Source organism: Symphalangus syndactylus, chromosome 2, assembly GCF_028878055.3.
Source record: "Symphalangus syndactylus isolate Jambi chromosome 2, NHGRI_mSymSyn1-v2.1_pri, whole genome shotgun sequence".
NCBI classification, from domain to species: domain Eukaryota; kingdom Metazoa; phylum Chordata; class Mammalia; order Primates; family Hylobatidae; genus Symphalangus; species Symphalangus syndactylus.
This window is the reverse complement of record NC_072424.2, coordinates 24,623,153-24,644,196: the sequence shown is the minus strand read 5'-3', so window position 1 is coordinate 24,644,196 and position 21,044 is coordinate 24,623,153. Positions and strand designations below refer to the sequence as shown.

Below are 21,044 nucleotides of genomic sequence, written 5' to 3'. Positions count from 1 at the left end.
CGATACCAGCCTGGCCAACATAGTGAAACCCCGTCTCTACTAAAAACACAAAAAATTAGCTGGGCATGGTGGCAGGCACCTGTAATCCCAGCTACTCAGGAGGCTGAGGCAGGAGAATCACTTGAACCCGGAAGGTGGAGGTTGCAGTGAGCCATTGCACTACAGCCCAGGCGACAGTGTGAGACTCCATCTCAAAAATAAATAAATAAATAAATAAATAAATAAATAAATAAATAAAATAAAATCTATTAAAAACAAACAAAAAAGACACCAGAGCAAATTTTATATTAATTTTATTTAAGTATATATGTCATATAAAAGTTTTATCTAATAATTTTAAACACACATAATTACTTATATATATAATGCTTCAATCTACTTTATTAATTATCATTAATCCTTTTGGTCCCTGAATCTGCCTTTGCTTCCTCTTCTAAGGCTTGATGCAGAATATAACTGCCCATGGAGGGCAGGGGACAAGAAATTAAGAGTCCCAGGGAGACCCAGTTTCAATTATCCTTGATGATGCTGAGAGGCATTCAGCACCATGAACATGCTGTTCAAACATAAATGAGAAAATAAACTATCTGAACAATCTCCATGAGGTTTTTCCACACAAAGTGTATTTCATATTTCTATAGATTTAACTACTAACAAGCTACATCCAACGAACTTAACTACTACTGAATCCTCGGAGGTATCATCAATATCCGGCTTCCAATTTCCACTCTCTAAAATATTTCTCCATTGTGCTCCTAGATTTCCAGGTGCCAACATTTACGGTAGGTATGATTTTCTGGGGCTTCAGCCACTGGACAAAGTGTTTCATTTCTAGGTAGCTGCTGTGTTCACTGTAAGGAATTCCTATAACACCAAAGAAACCAAGTTGTACACTAAAATCAAACTAATTTAAACATTCAGAATCCTAAAATAAAATAGAATAAAACAAAAAAGAAAAGTAATCCACAGTATTTTTGTCAAAAACTCCTCAGTGCTTTAGTTCTGATGAGAAAACTTGTTGATATCTTTTATGAATGATAAAGATTAAGACATTAAAATGATACTGATATGGTTTGGCTCTGTGTCTCTACCCAAATCTCATCTCAAATTGTAATCCCTATGTGTTGGGGGAGAGGCCTGGTGGGAGGCGATTGGATCATGGGGGCGGATCTGCCCCTTGTTGTTCTTCTGATTGTGAGTTCTTGGTCAGGCATGGTGGCTCACACCTGTAATCCCGGCACTCTGGGAGGCCAAGGCAGGCAGATTACCTGAGGTCAGGAGTTCGAGGCCAGCCTGGCCAACATGGTGAAACCCCGTCTCCACTAAAAATACAAAAATTAGCCAGGTGTGGTGGCACACGCCTATAATCTCAGCTACTCAAGAGGCTGAGACAGAAGGATTGCTTGAACCCGGTAGATGGAGGTTGCAGTGAGCCGAGATCATGCCACTGCACTCCAGCCTGGGGACAGAGCGAGACTCTTGCCTCAAAAAATTAAAAAAAAATAATAAGATAGTGAGTGAGTTCTCAGGAGATCTGATGGTTTGAAAGTGTGTGGCACTTCCCCCTTTGTGCTCTCTCTCACTCTCCCGCTTCGCTAGGATAAGATGTGCTTGCTTCCCCTTTGCCTTCTGTCATGATTGTAAGTTTTCTGAGCCCTCCCAGTCATGCTTCTTGTTAAGCCTGTGGAACTGTGAGTCTATTAAACCTCTATTCTTCATAAATTACCCAGTTTCAGATAGTTCTTTAAAGCAGTGGGAGAATGGACTAATACAGATATGAAACTTGGAATGTTCAAAAATCTATTACCTTATTGTGTGTATACTTAATAATATGCATTTCCAGAGAGTCCTATTTAATTAGGTTTTTCTTATTAAACAATTCTTCCTTTAGACACTTTACTTAGCTACAGGTTTCTGGAAAATATGGAAGAAATATGAGTCAAATGTGAAGAATAACAAGCAGGAGACTCTCACTTCCAGAGCAGGTAAGCAGATTTGTCCCCAAGCTTTGCACACATAAAAAATTAGGAAAAAAAAAAAAAAAACACCCTTTATCTTCTTTATTGAAGATCGAGTACTATAGAGAAAGGTGAAAAGGGTCCTATTTTCAGTATACTAGGGTCTTTAGAGGCTGAGGGTAAATCACTGGTCTGGTGACACACCAAACATGTTTCCATCAGCTGTCACTGCAACAAGCCAACTCTGAAGGCAGTGGTAAACCTCCTTCAAGGATGAAAACAGGCAAGTCTGTATCTCCTGCTGTCACCACATCTAACCCATCATCTTCCTGCTCCCAATCTCACATTGTCATCTATACTTCCAGTATACACCCACAGTAGTCTTTTCAAGTAATTCTGCAATTTCCTCTCAATATCACTGATCACAAAGTGAAATGATCTGTATTCGTTAATGTCTATCTACTAGTCAAGCTCCTTTATATCAGTTTACAATGGACTAGATACAGGATTAGAGTTGTAGAGAGATTTGAAAGCTCTTGAATTATTAAATTCTTTGGTGCCTGTTTTTGTTGGATTTGAACTTTACAACATTTTTTAAAATGTAAAGTAATTATAAACATTAAAAGTGAGAAAATTTAATAACTATACCATATATTGAAATGTTTCCTTTGGTCTGGGGTATAACATCTGCTATTCTAGTGAACTTGTTAGAGTGTGTCCATCCTGTAGGTCGAAACGCCAAAATCTGATTGTATTTCCCACCACACTTCTTCAAATGACTCTGTAAGCCCTGTTAAATAAAAATAGTATATTGAGGTCAATGGAGACGAGTTATGTAGAATAAAACAGACTGATTAAAGATGTTATATTGGCACAGGCATGGGGAGTTTTCACTTTTTAAGCATTAGCTTCAACAACCTAGTGCTATGCTTCTAAAAATAATCACTAAAAAAAATATATAAAATATTTTCTCCTTTACTTATCTGAAGTTAAACAAGTACAGTCTGGAAAAAAAAAAGTACAGCGAGACAACTTTAAACAGAAGCAATTAGGTATAAACAAATTACAATTCTGATAGCTACCAAAAACAAAAACAAAACTACTCTCCAAATCTTACTCCACAGAGATAATAATATTAACAATGGTAAACACCAATGCAAACATATCTCCATGCATATACACCAAAAGGGGGTAGCTAGGTGGATAGAAATAATTTTATGTGAATGGCATTATACTCAACACAGAGATACATTTTATAGCTGCTTAATAGCATTCTTTTCAGGTGTTTATGCCTTTTACCCTTTAAACATGAACTAGATTTATTTTAAAACTTTTCATACCACTATTGTTGGAATATGCTCCCCTTATAAGTCCTGAGTAGAATAAAACTTCCTCAAACTAATCATAAATGATGACATTTGATAAAACTCTTAGAAAATCAATGACCGAAGTTCAGTCTTCGAAAGATAAGAGAAATCCAGTTATAAATAATAATGGCACGAGGGATACAAAAAAATCTAATACTTTTGGTCTGAAGACTAAAACCCATAATTTCAAAGACTTAGAATGAATAATAAAATTAATTTTATTGATGAATTGGTAACAATCCTTTGATTTCTCTTTTGTATCAAATAAGAGCCTTTTATTAATTAGAAGTGAATATAAAAATACCTACCATAAGACAGCCATATTTCTTACCAATTACTATGCACACCGAAAAAAGTTAGTTATTGATACATAACTAAATTTCCATTTCAATATTCTTGGTTCTGCAAATTTGCAAGTTTTTGCCTTGCTTAGTCTAGGACCTAGCTAATGTAATATTATTTAATCACTATTCCTTCTGCCCTTGTCCTCACAAAGAAAGAAAATAATAAGAAACTGAGGTTTAGAGTAATTATACATATAATACATATACTGAGTCCAACTTTCAATACACATCTTCAAACCTGACCATTCCTATTTGTCTCTGCAAAACCATCCAGAAGAATTAAATGATAACTAATATTTGCTTTTTGTGGGACAAATTAGAGTTACCACAAAAACATCATTAACCTGTACCATAAACAAAAACTTCAGATACTATCATATAAGCCAAATCTACAGAAAAAAAGACTACCAGCAGCTACGAGTAGTCCATTAACCACAATCTGAGAACTATTCTCATGAGGAAATTTATTAAGAATAGTTTAGTCAATATGAAATCCCTGATTTATGACTTGTCTCTCTCCGTTTATTGGTAACCAGTTTGGGAGAAAAATACTTTTAGCAATGTTACTAGAATTATTTTTTCAGCATGCAAATAATCATCTATAACATCATTGTTATAACATTTTACCACAATCAATCAATCAGATTCAAATCAGGTGGTAGTCAACTATGTAGCACATACGTGAACTTGGGGTGTTGAACTAGAGAGCATGAATTGTATTTATAGCCTTTCAAAGGCTTTCAGGCATGCCCTGGGCACCTTGAAAACTGTATTAGGATTACCTTTTCACAAAAAGTAATTATCTCTCATGAAACACAACTTTTGGCTGGTAAAAAAAAAAAAAAAAAATTGGCTCTAATTACAAACTTCAGCTTCTGCTTCATCTGTGTTTTGGAGGTAAGAAATCTTCCGAGGCCAGGCGTGGTGTCTCACGCATGTAATCCCAGCACTTTCGGAGGCCGAGGCGGGCGGATCACGAGGTCAGGAGATCGAGACCATCCTGGCTAACATGGTGAAACCCCGTCTCTGCTAAAAATACAAAAAATTAGCCGGGCGTGGTGGCAGGTGCCTGTATTCCCGATACTCAGGAGGCTGAGGCAGGAGAATGGCATGAACCCGGGAGGTGGAGGTTGCAGTGAGCCGAGACCAAGCCACTGCACTCCAGACTGGGCGACAGAGTGAGACCCTGTCTCAAAAAAAAAAAAAGAAATCTTCCGAAAATATGTGGGTAAATGAGGGACAGGGCAGGAAAAACAACTTTTCACAACATGCCATTTTATAGTTTTGTTTTTACCGTTGTGAATGTATCACCTATTCAAAAACATTTTAAATATATATTTCTATTATCATTGCTAGAATGTTTAATAAATATTAAAAGAAAAAAAAAAAGAAGTCTTCAGAAAATGTGATCAATACCCAGTCACTTTAATGGAGGAAGAGGAGGGACTATTGAAGGCAATACCAGTAAATATCCATTATGGTATTACATAGTTGCTAGGGTCAGTGTGGAGGACAAGAGGATACAGACTTCACTTTCTGTGAGCTTACAGCCTAGTGGGCAGGAGGTCAGTAAACCCCACCTTCTAATGGAAACCACCTGCCCTTTCTCAGCTTTTTCTATCTCTCCTCATCTATTACACCATCAGCACCTAGGAGCCTTACAGACTGACCTTTTCACAAAGAACTTGTGTTTTATTATAAAATCCTAGATGTGGAAACATACAGACTTGACGACTATCAAAAATATAGATTTATGACTCCAGATCACTCCTCCAAGGACACTAGCCTCAAAAAATCATTCAGAATCAACATTTCTGAGTTATTAAAACCAACTTGAATTCCTGTATTAAAAAGTTATGCTTAGGCCAGGCGTGGTGGCTCACACCTGTAATATCAGCACTTTGGGAGGCTGAGGCGGGCGGACCACTTGATCTCAGGAGTTTGAGATCAGCCTGGCCAACATGGTGAAACCCCATCTCTACTTAAAAATACAAAAATTAACTGGGCATGGTGGCACATGTCTGTAATTCTGGCCACTCAGGAGGCTGAGGCATGAGAATCGCTTGAACCTGGGAGGCAGAGGTTGCAGTGAGCCAAGGTTGCACCACTGCACTCCAGCCTGAGCAACAGGGCGAGACTCTGTCTCAAAAAAAGAAAAAAAAAATACATTTGAGTTTGTAGTAGTGAAAATCTAAATCTTGTTTAAGTTGGGATTTGTAAATATATGCTGTCTACAAGAAGGCCATATGCATCAGAACACACAGTCTGTAGAGTGGTAGGTTGTGACGGAACTGTCAGGAAGAGGTGGCCCTCTTCCTGTTCAAAGTGGATGCACTTCATTACCTATTTTTCAGATCTTGCTCAGAGATCTTACTTCATCAATTATTGTCTTATCTTAGATTCTTCCTGTCCCTCACAACATAAAAATCCTCATCTCTGATGGCCAACAAACAAGCAACCCTCCTACCTCAGGCCATCAAAGTATCCAGCCCCTCTTCACACCATGCTCTAGTCTTCCTGTCTCCATTGCCACACCTCTCATTCATTCTTTTTATTTCATAAACACAATAGCAAATGCGAAAATACATTGTTTCATGCATTATGTTCTGAATTTATTTTAATATACAGGTTTGAGGTATTCGATTGCCAGGTGTCAAAATGTTAGTATATGGAATAAACCTTAGTTAGTATATGAAGAAATCTGACAAATAAGCCCCCAAATCCCAGCAAGGTCATATCATATGTCTTAACTTACACCTTGGAACTAATGCTCAAACTTCCTCTTAGGATACACTTCCACTATTTCATTTAATTGTCGCGACAAGTAAATTTTCAATATTTATCAATCTAGAAAGGCTTAGTATTAATACAGAATAGAACAGACCCGAAGTAAAGTAAGAACTTCTTAGATTCTTCACTCATTTCCCCACTCACCCAGAAAGAACTGGAAAATGATCTTAAAAATTGAAGGTCTGAATGTCCAGATGGCTGCATACCTTTCCATTTTTGTTCCTTCCTACATATTAGTTCTCTAGTTCCTAAACTTCTGGTGGGCATATGAATTACTCTACAGAGTTGCACATCTAGAAAAACTATGAAAATTTAAAATTCCTCTTAAAAAATTGTCTAGGGCAAATTTTATTATGGGTGACTCTATTATAATTGAATTCCTCTAAGTTAAATGTAGTTTAAAATAATCAGATTACCTTTTTTGTTCACCCTAAAAGACATATCTCTTGAATGCTTACCTTAAAATTAATTTGCATCATTGGGAGAAGGTGAACCAATGAACTGCACATGTCGGTAGTGATGAGTGAATTAATTTCTGGTATATTGAGGCACTGTAGAGTTTTATATTTTTCCTGGGACATGCCCACTTTTGAACCTAAAACATCAGCAATGGCTATGGGCAAAAGAAAAGATTAAAGATAGTAAACTTACAGCTCGTGAAAAAAAGTTACAGCTTAAGCAAATTTTAAGGTAAGAATTTACCAAATAAAAGGAAATTCAAAACATTCACATTTTTACCATGATATCTCAAAAAGGCTGAATCATTTTGTTAGTTTACTGTGTGGAATAAATTGTGAGAAAACCAAATAATTTATTTTTAAAGGCTTATTATTTACTATTTAAAAACTGCAAAAGTGTATAGAAAGTGGGTAGAGGAAGGGAAGGAACTAAATTTGAAGAAGTTAAAAGCCCCAGCTTTACCATCTTTAATGTTTGATATAATGTGGCCATACGTAAGAAGAAATGGAAAGTATTTGGCAAATTAGTACAATACTACCTGGACAAACTAAGTTATACATCCAGAAATCATTTAGGAACAAAAAGTAAAACTGATTGCTAATATAATTATTATCCTCAAAGAATGCAGCAATACAACTATGCATTAATCATCTTTCAAAGTTTACTAAATAATAATGTAGCATGGGCAGCTGCTCTATAAATTTCTTATATCTAGAAAGCCTAAATTAAACACACTTATCAAATGTTTCCCTAAAGTCAAACCTTTCAAAGATTAAATGTTTCAAACTATCAAATTTTCCTTCAACTTCAAAGGTAATATTGAATCATTACAGGAAATAATTATCAAATGCAAAGTAGAAACTGAAAGGGCTTTAGGCAAAAAGAATCTGATCTTTATAATATATTAATGTAAATTAGATACACCTACCACTCACCTAGGAAGACTTTCTCTTTTCCAATAGAGTAAGTGCCACAGACAACAAGAGCATGTGGGTTTAGAGTTACAGCCTCAAAGGCAGTGTTGATGGCAAACCGGATAACCTCTTGCTGTGATGGAAAGGTGTATTCTGGGCTACAATATCTGTGATATGGAAACATGGTACTTACTAAAAGAACAATAAAAAAACCATCACCTTAAGCTGGATGTTATTTTAGAAAACAAGCATTAGCAACTTACATATAACAGCAGTATAATATATTAACACCACAAATTATCTCACTGCCTGTGGTTGGAATTATTTACCAGTTACTACTAACTTATGATCAAATTGTAAGTTTTCAATATATCTTTTTCATTATATTTCTTTTATCACTCTAAAAAATTGTCTTTTTGAAGACTTTTTTTCTCCAAAAATATTTCTAGCAAGCCAGCTATTTTAGTTATAAATTATAAACCTCAGTATCTTTTATTTAACTCCAAACACTATCAACAAATCATATTGATAAGGATTATATTTGGACTAAAGACTGACTTAATAAAAAATGATTAAAGTAATGAAACTAAACATGAATTTAGTGCAACAGTTTTAAATCAGTTAATATTGACATGGTTGATATTAATATCGTTTCTTACAGACACAAAATATATATACTGTGTGTATATATGTATATGTGTACACACACACACACACACACACACACACACACAAATACAACAGATCCAGCTGGGTCTATCTCCATACAATATAACCCAGCGAAAAATAAACTCTAAGCTATTATCTATCTATACTGGGTCTATCTCCATACAATATAACCCAGTGAAAAATAAACTCTAAGCTATTATCTATCTATATTTGGGATGAAAAGTGAGCACTTTTTCACTAAAAATGTAATAAGCTACAAAAAACAAACATTTTTCCCAATTTTTGGAATTGTTTTTGCTAGTCAACCACTAGAGAAGAAGAAGAAAAACCTTTCTCATTAAAAACCCATGAGGAAATTCAGAATCATATCAGAATAGAACTAGGTAACAAAAAAAGTTTTTTTTTTTTTAAAACTTACTTTTTTAATTTATCCAGTACTTAAAACTCATATAGAAGAATGGAAAAATCAGTTACAGTGTGAGAAAACTGGATGCGGAAAGACCATCTTTTACTAAAATATCACATCCAAACGTACTTCTCCTTGAAACAGGTTGAAATGGTTAAGATAATTTCTAACAAGTTGATGAAATATTTTAATATATAAAATCACATCATATACCAGAAATATACACAATTTTTATTTACTTAATAAAGCTAGGGAGAAATACATACACAGTTAACATGTAATGGCTTATGCCATTATATTTATAGTACTCAGGAATTCAAAACTGTCACTTATAAATTATCTTTTTAAGAAAAGAACAACAGCAACTTTGGATACTCAAAAACAGAATCACATTTTGACCCCGTCTTCTCTTCACAATTAATAGCTACACAGTTACTCTGAAAGGACAACTTAAAAGGGTGTCTTCCTAAAGTTTGCTCCTAAGTTTTTCTTCCTTGTTTCAGTAACAGGATTCTTATATAACATATTTTCAAAAATAAATCACAAAAAAAAATGAGCTGTAGTCAGTTAACACATGCAATCTCAAATTTGCCCTTAAGCAAGTATATATATATTTTTCAAACAGCATCCTTCTGATAAAGAGCCTTAAAATAATAATTGGCAATAAGCTGTCGTTTTGATAACCATAATACAGAGAGCAAAGACTGTCAGTGGGAAAAAGAAGCACACACAAAAAGCCTCTCTTACGTGGTATCTAAGTACAGCACATGGACTTTCTGGTCCGCAAGAAGAGAACGTTCCATGCTGGGATCTGCTCTGAAGTCTCCCGTGTGTAATATGACAGTACCATTAGGAAGATAAAAGAGGATCATGACAGCACCTGGACAGCTGAACACAAATTTCAAAGGAATGTTCTTAACACAGGCAAGCACCTAAAGGAACAGTATCTATTTCAATATCAACAAGTTAGCACACTTTATTAGTGACCACAATGACATAGCATTGCACTACAGGAAATGTGGCACTTCAACTCAAGGAAATTTACATCATAAAAAGAACTGGTGTGCAGGAAAGGCAGACCCAGACATTCCCAAGAAAAGCATGTTTTCAGGACTGGCCCTTGGCTGGCTCCTGGGAAATGAACTCTGAACCCTAGGAATATTATGCCTTGTAAGACTGTTTTGTATGCCTGAGACTTGAACTATGTGATACTAGCTTGATGCTAACTTTGTGATCTATGGTGAAAACCCTATAAAGTTGACTTTAAAAATCAGAACTCGGCCAGGCATGGTGGCTCACACCTGTAATCCCAGTACTTTGGGAGGCTGAAGCGGGTGGATCACCTGAGGTCAGCAGTTCGAAACCAGCCTGGCCAACATAGCAAAATCCCGTTTCTGCTAAAAATACAAAAATTAGCCAGGCATGGTGGTGCGTGCCTGTAATCCCAGCTACTTGGGAGGCTGAGGCAGGAGAATCACTTGAACCCGGGAGGCAGAGGTTGCAGTGAGCTGAGGCTATGCCATTGCACTCCAACCTTGGCAAAAAAAGGGAAACTCTGTCTCAAAAGAAAATAAAATAAATAAAATAAAAAATAAAAAATCAGAACTCAAACTGGCAATTAAAAAAAAACAGCAGCAAAGTTAGCAGACAAAAACTTAAAGGCAACCTAATGTAATAGCTTGGCCTGGATTTTAGGAAACCTAGATTTAGTCTTCTTTCTCTTCATCTATGACCTCTATGGTACAGAGGGCTAACATTCTATGGAAAGTAGAAAGAAGCAGAGTTGATAGTTGTGTTTTGACAACATGAATGCTGATAGTACTTTATATTAAAAGAAAAAAAGAGGGAAAAATGGAGGCCATTTCCAAGAAAAAAAAATCTTCCAAATCTTTAAGATCTAAAGGCTGAATGATTTCTTAGTTTAAAGAAGGGTAGGGGGAGATAAAACCGACCCTCTAGTATCTGAATGGAATACAAGCTGTTAATTTATATAAATGATAAATGATACTAAAGAAAATGGCAAAATGTTATCTTGCAAAGAACAGCAGAAACAATATGTTAAAGTATTTTAAAAAATAAGATGGAATCTCAGATGTCAAGTGTAGTAATTTAAACTGGATAAAAAATGGGTTAGATAACATTTAGAAGATCCCTTTACTTTTAATCTCTGATTCTATAATTGGGCACATTATTTTTCAAAAGGAGAAACATCTTACTCAAGTTTTAAGAAATATCAAGCATATTAATTATAATGAAAAAAGTTATTAAATAATCATGCCAATGTGTTGTCCTTTTAAACATTTAAAAAATGTGCTATTAAGATGACTTTAACACTTACTGATTGGCATCAAGCAAAACAACTTTGACACCATTCACGATACATTCAGTGTCCAGTGGCAATGGGTGAATATATTGTTCTTGCACATGAAGCTTGTTCTTCAACAAATTGCCAGTTATCTGCAAAACAGGACGTACTTATTGCTGATGCAGTAAAACACTAAATATTTTATTTCAGATCTAGCGTAGAACCATAACATCTTAATAACGTCCCTTTTCCTGCTTATATTTAAGTAAGCACTCCACAATGCCAGGAAGAATTTCCTATAATGGCTGTGCCACTACTCTGCCTGAACATCGTCACAGATTTCGCCTCATCTGTGAAGAGTCCATCCTTTCCACCATGACATACAAAAGCCTGAGTGATCTGGTTCCAGCCCATTCCTGTGGGTTTGTCTCCTGTTATTCCCTACCTTAAGTTCTAGCCATTTTGAATTATCTGAAGTGCCTGGTGGCTCACGCCTGTAATCACAGCACTTTGGGAGGCCGAAGTGGGTGGATCATATTTCTCAGGTGCCTGTGCCTTTACATAAACTTTACTCTCTACCTAGAATGCTCTTTCCTCTGCCTGGTCCTGGAATCAGACAAATTTGCATACAAGTTCAGACTCTGCCATTGCTAGCTCTGTGACCTGGGGCACGTCACTTAACTTCTCCAAACCTCAGGTGCTTCATTAATAAAAAGAATTCTTGAAGCATGCTTCAAGAATGCTGTGAGGATTAAATCAAATTCTAGTTCAAGCCCTTAGTAATGAGCATTAAAATGTTCACCTTTTAATAATTAGTTCAAGGTATCTTTTACCACAAAACTGTGTCTAACCTTAGCCCAGGACAGGGTAAAGCACTCTCTTCTCCCTACTCCTAGGTACTCCATTCATTTTTCTATTATAGTACAATCCCAATGTGGCATTATTTATGAATGTTTCCTCTGGAGGTTATAAGCACCTTGAAGCTCGATAGAGTCATGTCCCTCAGTATCTGCAGGGAACTGGTTCCAGGACCCCCTGAGAACACCAAAATCTCAGGATGCTCAAGTCCCTTATATAAAATGGCACAGTATTTGCATATAACCTATGCATACCCCCTTTAAATCATTTTTAGATTAATTATAACACCTAATAAAATGTAAATTCTATGTAAATAGTTGTTATACTATATTTTTAAATTTGCATTATTTTTCATTGTTGTATTATTTTTTATTTTTGAATCTTTTCAGTTGCAGTTGGTTGAATCCGTGGATAGGGCACTCACAGATACAGCAGGCTGACTGTATTTTGCCTTGAGAATCCATTTAGGCTTTCAGTGAATGTTTACTAAATGAAACTTCTTGTTTTTAGTACATCGTGAACTAGTTTATCTTTTGTTTCCATGTAATAAAACATGTTTTCTAAAAACTGAAACTTGACATTAACTCGTGTAAGTTTAGAACTTTTATGTGGAATATGTTTTCTCATACTTTTTTCTAGTAGAATGAAAGATCTTACTGTTTTAATTATTATTTTTTAACCAAATTGCTTAGAAATTCACAGCATTCTACAAAGTCAAAAGTTAGAATACTAAAACTTACCTCACTACAATAAACTGGAAATGTGAAGTGTTTAGACAATCCAGCATAATGATCAGAATGAAAATGTGTGAGAAAATAGGCTGTGCAACCTTCAACCACACCATACTGAAAGGCATCAACTGTAAAGCTGGTTCCTGCAATAAAAATATCGACACAGTAGGTTGAGCAAGAGCTAACAAAGATACCCAATTTGATTATAAATACTGAATGAACCGTCTATCCTCTTTACCTCTTATTTCCAATTTAACTATATTTAAAAACTTATACCACATAAATTTAGCAAAAGGTAACACTAAAGATGAGAATGTCTTAAAAGTTTCTACCAAGTATCTCGTATAGAGACTTTTATTTATGAATAACTGCACCAAAAAAAATTTTTTTAATTCTAGGTTACAAACCAATTACTTATTTGTTTTAACTAATACTTTCATTATACTTAGCACTTTACTTCTGTAAAACAGCAAAAGGAGAATATTAACTTTCTCCTAAAACATGAATTCTCAATGGGGGCAGTATTGATCTAAGGAAGCCAAAATGGTTGAGGGAAAACATAATCTCACATATGAGACAAACAATATATCTATAATCTTTGAATTTCGCTGCACAGTCGAACTGGAGGACAGGGGTGGGAAACAAGAAAAAAAAAGCCTAAAAAGGCTCCTTACAGGAGCACTGATGAAGAAGAGGTTGAGAAATACTGTTCTAAAGTGTGCTCATGCAAGAAATAATTAAGTGTACTGACTGGTGATGTGCAAATAAATAAGCATAACTTCTCAATTCTATTGAGGCTTATCAACACACGGTTTTAGGATCATTTAAAGTATTGAAAACTGGCCAGGCTCAGTGGCTCACGCCTGTAATCCCAGCACTTTGGGAGGCCAAGGTGGGCAGATCACGAAGTCAGGAGATCGAGACCATCTGGCTAGCACAGTGAAACCCTGTCTCTACCAAAAACACACACAAAAAATTAGCCGGGCGTGGTGGCAGGTGCCTGTAGTCCCAGCTACTTGGGAGGCTGAGGCAGGAGAATGGCATGAACTCGGGAGGCGGAGCTTGCAGTGAGCTGAGATCGCACCACTGCACTCCAGCCTGGGCGACAGAGCGAAACTCTGTCTCTAAATAAATAAATAAATAAATAAATGAAGTACAGAAAATTAATCAAAATAATTATTAAAAACACCACTGATGTTATGAAGTATATAAATGCTATTCTTTACATAAATATATTGAACAAATTATAGATCTAGAACATCAATAAAGCACTTTAAAAATCTTTCAGCAACCAAGTATATTTTGGCAGCAACCAAGTATATGAAAGGGCAGAGAAACTAAGTTCTAATATGGTTTTAAAATTTTTGGCATTTACTATGATGTGTAAAACCTGTGACATTTCCCATCTTTGAAACTATTTAGTACTTTGTATTTCTCACAAGCACTTAGAGGCTGCCTTTTATTAAAGTTATTTACAGAGATGCCTTTCCTCCTTTTGTATTAAGCTGAATCCCTACTCCTCTCTTACTAATCTTTCTATAACCCGTAATATCTACCTAACTAGTACAGTCACTTACATAGAGGACACGTTTAATAGAACTTGATGAATTGAATGGAGCAAAAAAAAATCAAATAAGCAAAAACCAAATCTATGTTAGAGGCTCATGAAGTATCACAAAAGCAAAGCAAACACATACAAAAAATTGTCTCATACACACACACACACACAACCGGCAATAAACACAAAGTTCAAAAACGTTGTCTTTGTTGGTATATCGAGTATTGATATTTCAACTTACCAGTTATTTTCTTATAGAATGGACATGTCTTTTTTCTTGATCCTCCTACATTAGATGACTCTGGGATTTTCTTGTTGCCCCTTTGCAGCTCACCATGAGCTGATTTTGTGAAGACTTTGACTTTACTTAAATTGACTGCTTCAGATTCTGTATTAATAAGGTGATCTGATCTCTTCTGATACGCTCCATCCTGCAGTGAATTTGACTTTCTACGTCTCTTTTTTTGACGCTGTGACCTCTCACTAAAAAGATCCACAGAAAGCTGACTCTCATTTAAATTACTTGCATCAAATTCTAAATCACTTAAAGATTTTTCTGCTTTCCTCTTGCACTGCAAGGACCTCTTTTTATTAGAACTTGGAACTGGATTTAAGTTTATCCCTTCTAATGCACTTTCCCCTAGCAATTTCTCTTCTTTTCTTTTGGGAGGTAGTCCAAAATACACACCTATATCCATTTGCTTCATTACCTTGGTAGAAGGATGTCTTGCATTACACTTAAGACCAGAAGGCAATATTTTCGAATACTTCAGAGCAGGTGTACTAGACAAGTTTTCTGTATTTAAAATTGTAGCTTTACCAACTGGCACACCCTCTAATGCCTTTCTGCAGAAACGTGAAGAGTTAGTATTATTCTTAGCATTCAAGTTCTCACTTGATAATTTTCTAATTGTATTTTGGGTTGGTTGGGAAGAAAGATACCCTTCTCCCTGACTTTCAAAAGGTTTCAACATTAAATTCTTAACTGACGGAAGAGAAACTTGATTGTAAACAGATGATTCTTCAATCACCTGTTTCTGTCTATTTGATTGAGCTGAGTGAAATTCTGGCTCATCAAGTTTTGCTTTAGTTGCCTGATGAACAGAAGTAGCAAGCTTCCCTGCCAATGCAGGTGGAAACAACACAAAATCACCACCAGTACATGTCAGATCATAAGGCAAAGTACTCTCATTATTTTGGGAAATAGGTTGAGACAAATCATTTAGACTATTGAATCTATACAATCCTTCATCATACTTATCCTGAGTTAAGAAGCTGTTCACTTCAGGGCAGCTCTCATCCTGGTCCTTCAGTAAGAGACCATGTCGTTTTTTAAAAAAACCACAGCTGTCATCATCTTCTTCGAGGGTGCCATCTTTTGAGCTTTCGGTAAAAAATAGTTGTTCTTGTGAATCATCCAGTTTTTCATTGATATCATGAGTGTCTTCATCACTTTGAAGTGGAGAATAGGAGATTTCACAGTCGCTGAAGTCATTTTCTGGCAATGGCAAATTTACGTGTCCTGAGTTGTTTGCAAGACGCAAAGCAACTCCTATCAGTTTGTCATTCTGAACAAGTTCTGTAAATTGTAGAGCTTGCTGGGATGTTTGGATATTAGTAGAAATCTTTTCACTGGCTTCAGTTGGAGATGGAGACTTTTTAAAATACTGTGTCATCAATAAAGGATCATTTGAAACCAAGTTATCAGTTTGGTTCTGATACGAAGACCATCTTTCCTCAAGGCTACAAAGGACGCCTGACTTAGTCTCACTGAAACTGCCACCTGACGCAGGTGATGGGCTGCTAAAAGGATGATCACCAGCCCTGCTTTGAGCTAGCAGGAAGTGAGTGTATCTCTTGTAATGAAAAGGAATGGTTGAGGTACACAGAAGACCATCAGGACACTCTGAAATTTTAATACAGAAAAAAAAATTACAGGATCAAAGCATAGATTAAGCTTTGACAACATTAGCAGTATAAATTGGGTTCCATTATTTAACATTCACATTGCATACAATAAAAAGTAACAATTTTAATAAGATTAGTTATAATTGTTGATACACTGAACAAGTTTTAGATTCTATTCTAAGAATAGAATTTGAGAAATTGGTTCATTATAAGGCTTTACTAATTTGGAAACTATTCCCTATCATACTACCATGATTGAGAAACTTTCTATAAGCCATCTTGGCATATCCCTGTGTATGTTAATTTCCAGATTTATCAAAAAATGACACTTCCCTCCCCTCAAAAAAGATGTTATATTTGTTATATTAAATTAGAAAACTTCGTGGCTTACAACCTAACTTAAAAATGCCTCTTAAAAGCATTTGTTAGAGAATGGAATTTAATTCGAGAGCCATCTGAGAGTCTATTCAAATGAGTTTAGTGAAAAACCAAAAGAAAAATTTTTTGAGGTGGTTTCATCTATAAGACATTTCACCCTAAGGTCTTCATCCATGGACTCCAATTTCCATTCTTGATTTTCAAGTTACATGAAAGCAAATTACTAGCAAATTTATGAGGTTTTCACTTGCTATCCTTTTCTGGGAAAGGCTAATGCCAAATTTAAAGAAGAGATTTTTTTTTTGTATCTTCATGCAGTACTTTAAAATAACTACAGGTTAATAATAAAATGTATTCTGAATCATAGCTAACATGAAAGCCATATTGAGTATTTTTTTTTACTGAATTTTAACTTTTTTTAGATTAAAAAATCTATATTTGGAATATAAATGATTTTAAAATATATAAATCATCACAACAACCCGTTCTCCATATATATTCCAAGTAGGATTTTCTACGTTAAATACTTATTACATATTTTAAAAGACAAAAAACATAGCATACTTATATTATCACTTGACACGTTTTTTGTTAGAATCTTAATCACCTAGGACTCCTTCACAGTTCCTCTTCCTGTATACATTAGCATGATGACTAAAACATAACCATATTTAGAAACCACACTATATCTATAGTTTTTTTTTTTTTTTTCAGACAAGGTCTCACTCTGTAGCCCCACCCAGGCTGGAGTGCCCTGGCATGATCACAGGGCCCTACAACCTCGACCTCCTGGGATCAGGTGATCCTCCCACCTTAGCCTTCCAAGTAGCCCACCACACCTGGCTAATTTTTGGTAATTTTTTTTGTAAAGATGGGGTTTCACCATGTTGCACAGGCTGGTCTTGAACTCCTAGGCTCAAGTGATCCACCTGCCTCGACCTCCCAAAGTACTTGGATTACTGGCATGAGCCACTGTGCCCAGCCTATTTATAGTTTTCTATGGAGTTCCATAAAAATAACCAGTTGGGGCCGGGCGCAGTGGCTCATGCCTGTAATCCCAGCACTTTGGGAGGCTGAGGTGGGCAGATCACGAGGTCAGGAGATCATGACCGTCCTGGCTAACACAGTGAAACCCCATCTCTACTAAAAATTCAAAAAAGTAGCCCGGTGCGGTGGCGGGCACCTGTAGTCCCAGCTACTCGGGAGACTGAGGTGGGAGAATGGCGTGAACCCAAGAGGCGGAGCTTGCAGCGAGCCAAGATAGCACTGCACTCCAGTCTGGACAACAGAGCGAGACTCCGTCTCAAAAAAAAAAAAAAAACACAAATAAACAAAATAACCCATCGGACAAGTTATCTGACTTTTAAGAACTTTCATCTATAAAATGTCAATACTATCTACCTTATATGGTGATTGTGAAAGTTGGGTAAGTAGACAGTGTGAAAGTACCCAGCATAGTAAGGATTCAGTTAACATTTATGGAAAATAATCCAGATACTTAGGAACTTTTATGAAATAACACAGTGTATTGAAACTGTTTTCTAGTCTGCCATTTGCTTTACAATTATACCATTGACTGGTATGGTGTCTCCCAATGTCTCCTTTTAGTTTACTGCTTGCCTTCCTTGTTTAACTGAATTGGTATGTCTGACCCAATGAAGACGTTTTAGATTATTTAGAAACTGCTAACATTTCTGCAGTCTTACCTGTTTCAGAGCGTGGTGGAGAATCCAAACATTCAAAAACATGCCATCGAGGTGTCTGCCCTATCAATGAGGAAAAAGGCATCTGGCAATTTGGACAGTATCCATCATAAACTGGACGTATCTTTGGGGACACGTGTTGGCTTTTGTGAGTTCTACAGAGTTTTCCTGGAGTAGTTTCCTTGTCTTGGGTCTGCTGAATACCATCTCCACAACTTGAATTCTGACTAGAAGCTACAGAAGTCTGACAATCTGCATTTTCGAGGGGCATTTCATGGTCCTTCACCTCTTTAGCTTCTGTGGCTCTTTTTCTGTTTCTATTCCGTTTTGACTGGTATTTTCCATCTGTTGCTTTTTCAACAGATTTTAGAATATTTTTAGAGCCATTATTTGGATCAACTCGTTTTGGTTTTCTTTTAGATTTGTATTCCCAAATGTCTTCTTCGGAAATGTCTTCTAACATGGCAAAGTGATTTTATCATTCAAGAAGTATTAATCTTAAGTAAATTGAAAGTCCATTTCTTGTCACAAAAAGTTATAGAATTATTTTGTTGAGAAAAAAAAAAAGGTAACAAAATCCCCACCAACTCAATGGGAATCTGCAGTGTTGGTAAAGAACATATCGGCAAGCTACAAACCTTGCACCTGACAACACCTGCTATTCCATTTATACCTCAATGAAACTAAGATAAACCTATCACAGGAGTAGCAACTGTGAAGTTCTCCATCATGGGTGCTATTTCATTCAAATATCTTGTCCTTTTCCAGGACTTGATTCATAAAAATAAGAATAATACTTCAAAAATTAAGCACTAATGGGAAATATAGGTTCAACAGCTTAATCTTAGAACGAGCTTTGTAACAGTGTTATGAAGCTACTGTCAGTTCTTTCAAGTGGACAACCGTCCAAATAATTCATAAATCCAACCACAGTCCCTGGACAAGGGGCTTAACAGGTATCCCAAACACTGAATGGCTATCTCAGTTTACTAACAAAACTAGTCACAACATAATCAAAGAGATGTGTAATTCGCAAAAAAACTGCGAAGTCACTGTCCTCATCCACGACTAGTGGATACTCAACCACTTCAGTTTCCCGGGACAGTCCATGATCTTCCTCCAGCAGCAATGAACAATCCCTGCACAGTGAACAAAAAAAATTCAGATATGTGAAAGAGTGTGCTTGTATTGAGGTCTGACTCCGTATTGCACCCATGGTTCCGAAGGTGGCCAGCCCTCTGTCCACCTGACTCAAAACGGGGGTCACACGACAGCCTCTCCCTTATCTTTTGGCATTACAGGCTGGAAGGCCAGGAAGCGGGGCCTTAACCCTCTCCAGGTTAAGCACAGCCAGCTTCAAAAAGACCTCAGAGCCCTCCCCTTCTGAAGACTCTGAGACCCGCCCTCAAGGACCCTCGCCGCCGCCCACCTGCCACTCGGCGCCCTAAGGGAGCCGCTCCAGCTGCATCCGCTCCTCTCGGCACCCCCATCTAAAAATGTGTTCGCGCCCGCACTTTCAGCACTCCCAGATGACAAAACGCTGTGTTTGTGTATAAGTGAAAGCCAGTCACTTCCAGTTTACAAAGCCTTCTCTCTGGAGGTTATCCCTACCCCCTTTACCTTTAGTGTCTTGGCGGGAACAACTTCCCGCTGCCAGTGCCGTGTCGAATCGGCGGATGCTGGTCAAAGAAGGAGACTTTAAAAATAATTTTTAAAAATACATTGCCCTTTTAAGTCCTACGGATTTATTGTATTTTATTTTTGTTCGAAAGCCCGCTAATTCCCAATGTGGAGGGTGGGGGATGGTTCCCTTAGCGCCTCTGGGACGCTGTCCCTGAGGTCTTATTCCATGTTGAATCTGATGCTCCCAATGTCCAGGCTCGGCTGCGGCGTGGGGACCGAGAAGGGGCGGGGTGGGTCGGGACGGCAGTTTAATTACGTCCCCGGGAACTGCGCCGATTTGGACTTTGGGCACTTGGGCCTATGCTTTAAAAAGAAAAAAAGTGTCATTGGCGTGGAGTGGGGCTAGTGGAGGGTGAGGTGAATGCGCCGTTTGGAAGCCACAGGACAGTGAACGTTTCGTCTCTCCCAGCGAGACTCTCCCGCGGGCCCGGCGGCCGCCTCAGGAGCCCGGCGGAAACATGGCGGCGCCCGGAGCCCGGGGCCGCAGCCTCTCCGGCCTGCTCCCCGCGCAGACCTCGCTAGAGTACGCCCTGCTCGACGCCGTTACCCAGCAGGAGAAGGACAGCCTGGTCTACCAGTATCTGCAGAAGGTGGACGGCTGGGAGCAGGACTTGTCAGTACCCGAGTTTCCGGAAGGTGAGGGGCTGGCGTCGGGGTGGGGGCCTCTCCCGGCACCTCCCCTTCCTCGGGGACGGCGCCCTCGCCCGAAGCGGTGGGCTAGGCGGGTTTGTGTCGCTGGCGCCCCGGGGAGTGGCCCTTCGCCTAACTTGGGCCGCTGCTCGCGTGCTCTGCAATTCCCAGGGGTCCCCAAGCGGCCACTGACGGGGGTTTCCCTGGCACGAGGATCCACATACTCGTCTGTGTATCCTGAGTCCCGTCCGCGTCTGATGTTAGCCAAGTAGACACTCCGTGAATGTTTAGTGTCCCCGGTGGCAATGATTGCAACGTCCACACCATTCTGTCCATTCAATCTGGTTCCCCAGTGTCGTCTCGTCATCTTTCTATCTTTCTGC

At 37.7% G+C, this 21,044-nt stretch overlaps 2 protein-coding genes across 4 annotated transcripts in view; one reads left to right on the top strand and one right to left on the bottom strand.

Annotated features, from left to right (window-relative positions):
- Positions 1-277: 277 nt before the first annotated feature.
- Positions 278-20,274, bottom strand: DCLRE1A (DNA cross-link repair 1A). 2 transcript variants are annotated; one of them, XM_055248629.2, is made up of 10 exons: positions 19,778-20,274; positions 18,352-19,487; positions 14,601-16,265; positions 12,811-12,944; positions 11,246-11,364; positions 9,655-9,795; positions 7,854-7,999; positions 6,918-7,072; positions 2,607-2,748; positions 278-864 (listed from the first exon to the last, which is right to left on the bottom strand). In XM_055248629.2, the coding sequence occupies exons 2-10, from the start codon at positions 18,809-18,811 to the stop codon at positions 704-706; spliced, it is 3,123 nt and encodes a 1,040-aa protein (XP_055104604.1). In that variant the 5' UTR covers positions 18,812-19,487; positions 19,778-20,274; the 3' UTR covers positions 278-703. The 2 variants fall into 2 exon arrangements, with proteins under 2 accessions (XP_055104604.1, XP_055104594.1); XM_055248619.2 differs by having other exon boundaries at positions 19,969-20,274.
- NHLRC2 (NHL repeat containing 2) overlaps positions 20,221-21,044 on the top strand; it is a 55,368-nt gene continuing 54,544 nt past the window's right edge. The window contains exon 1 of one of the 2 annotated variants that reach the window (XM_055248649.2): positions 20,221-20,667. In XM_055248649.2, the coding sequence (XP_055104624.2) occupies positions 20,490-20,667 (178 nt within the window). In that variant the 5' untranslated portion in view covers positions 20,221-20,489. The remainder of the gene's footprint in view (positions 20,668-21,044) is intronic. The other variant, XM_055248657.2, reaches the window with a different exon arrangement.

Bases quoted from the DNA above. Each gene is read 5' to 3' on its own strand.
- DCLRE1A (XM_055248629.2), bottom strand. From the start codon at position 18,811: ATGTTAGAAGACATTTCCGAAGAAGACATTTGGGAATACAAATCTAAA. The intron at 9,796-11,245 runs GTAAGTGTTAAA...ATTTGTGTTCAG, and splicing joins GTTTTGCTTGATGCCAATCA to CTGTCCAGGTGCTGTCATGA. The intron at 2,749-6,917 runs GTAAGCATTCAA...TTTATTTAACAG, and splicing joins TGATGCAAATTAATTTTAAG to GGCTTACAGAGTCATTTGAA.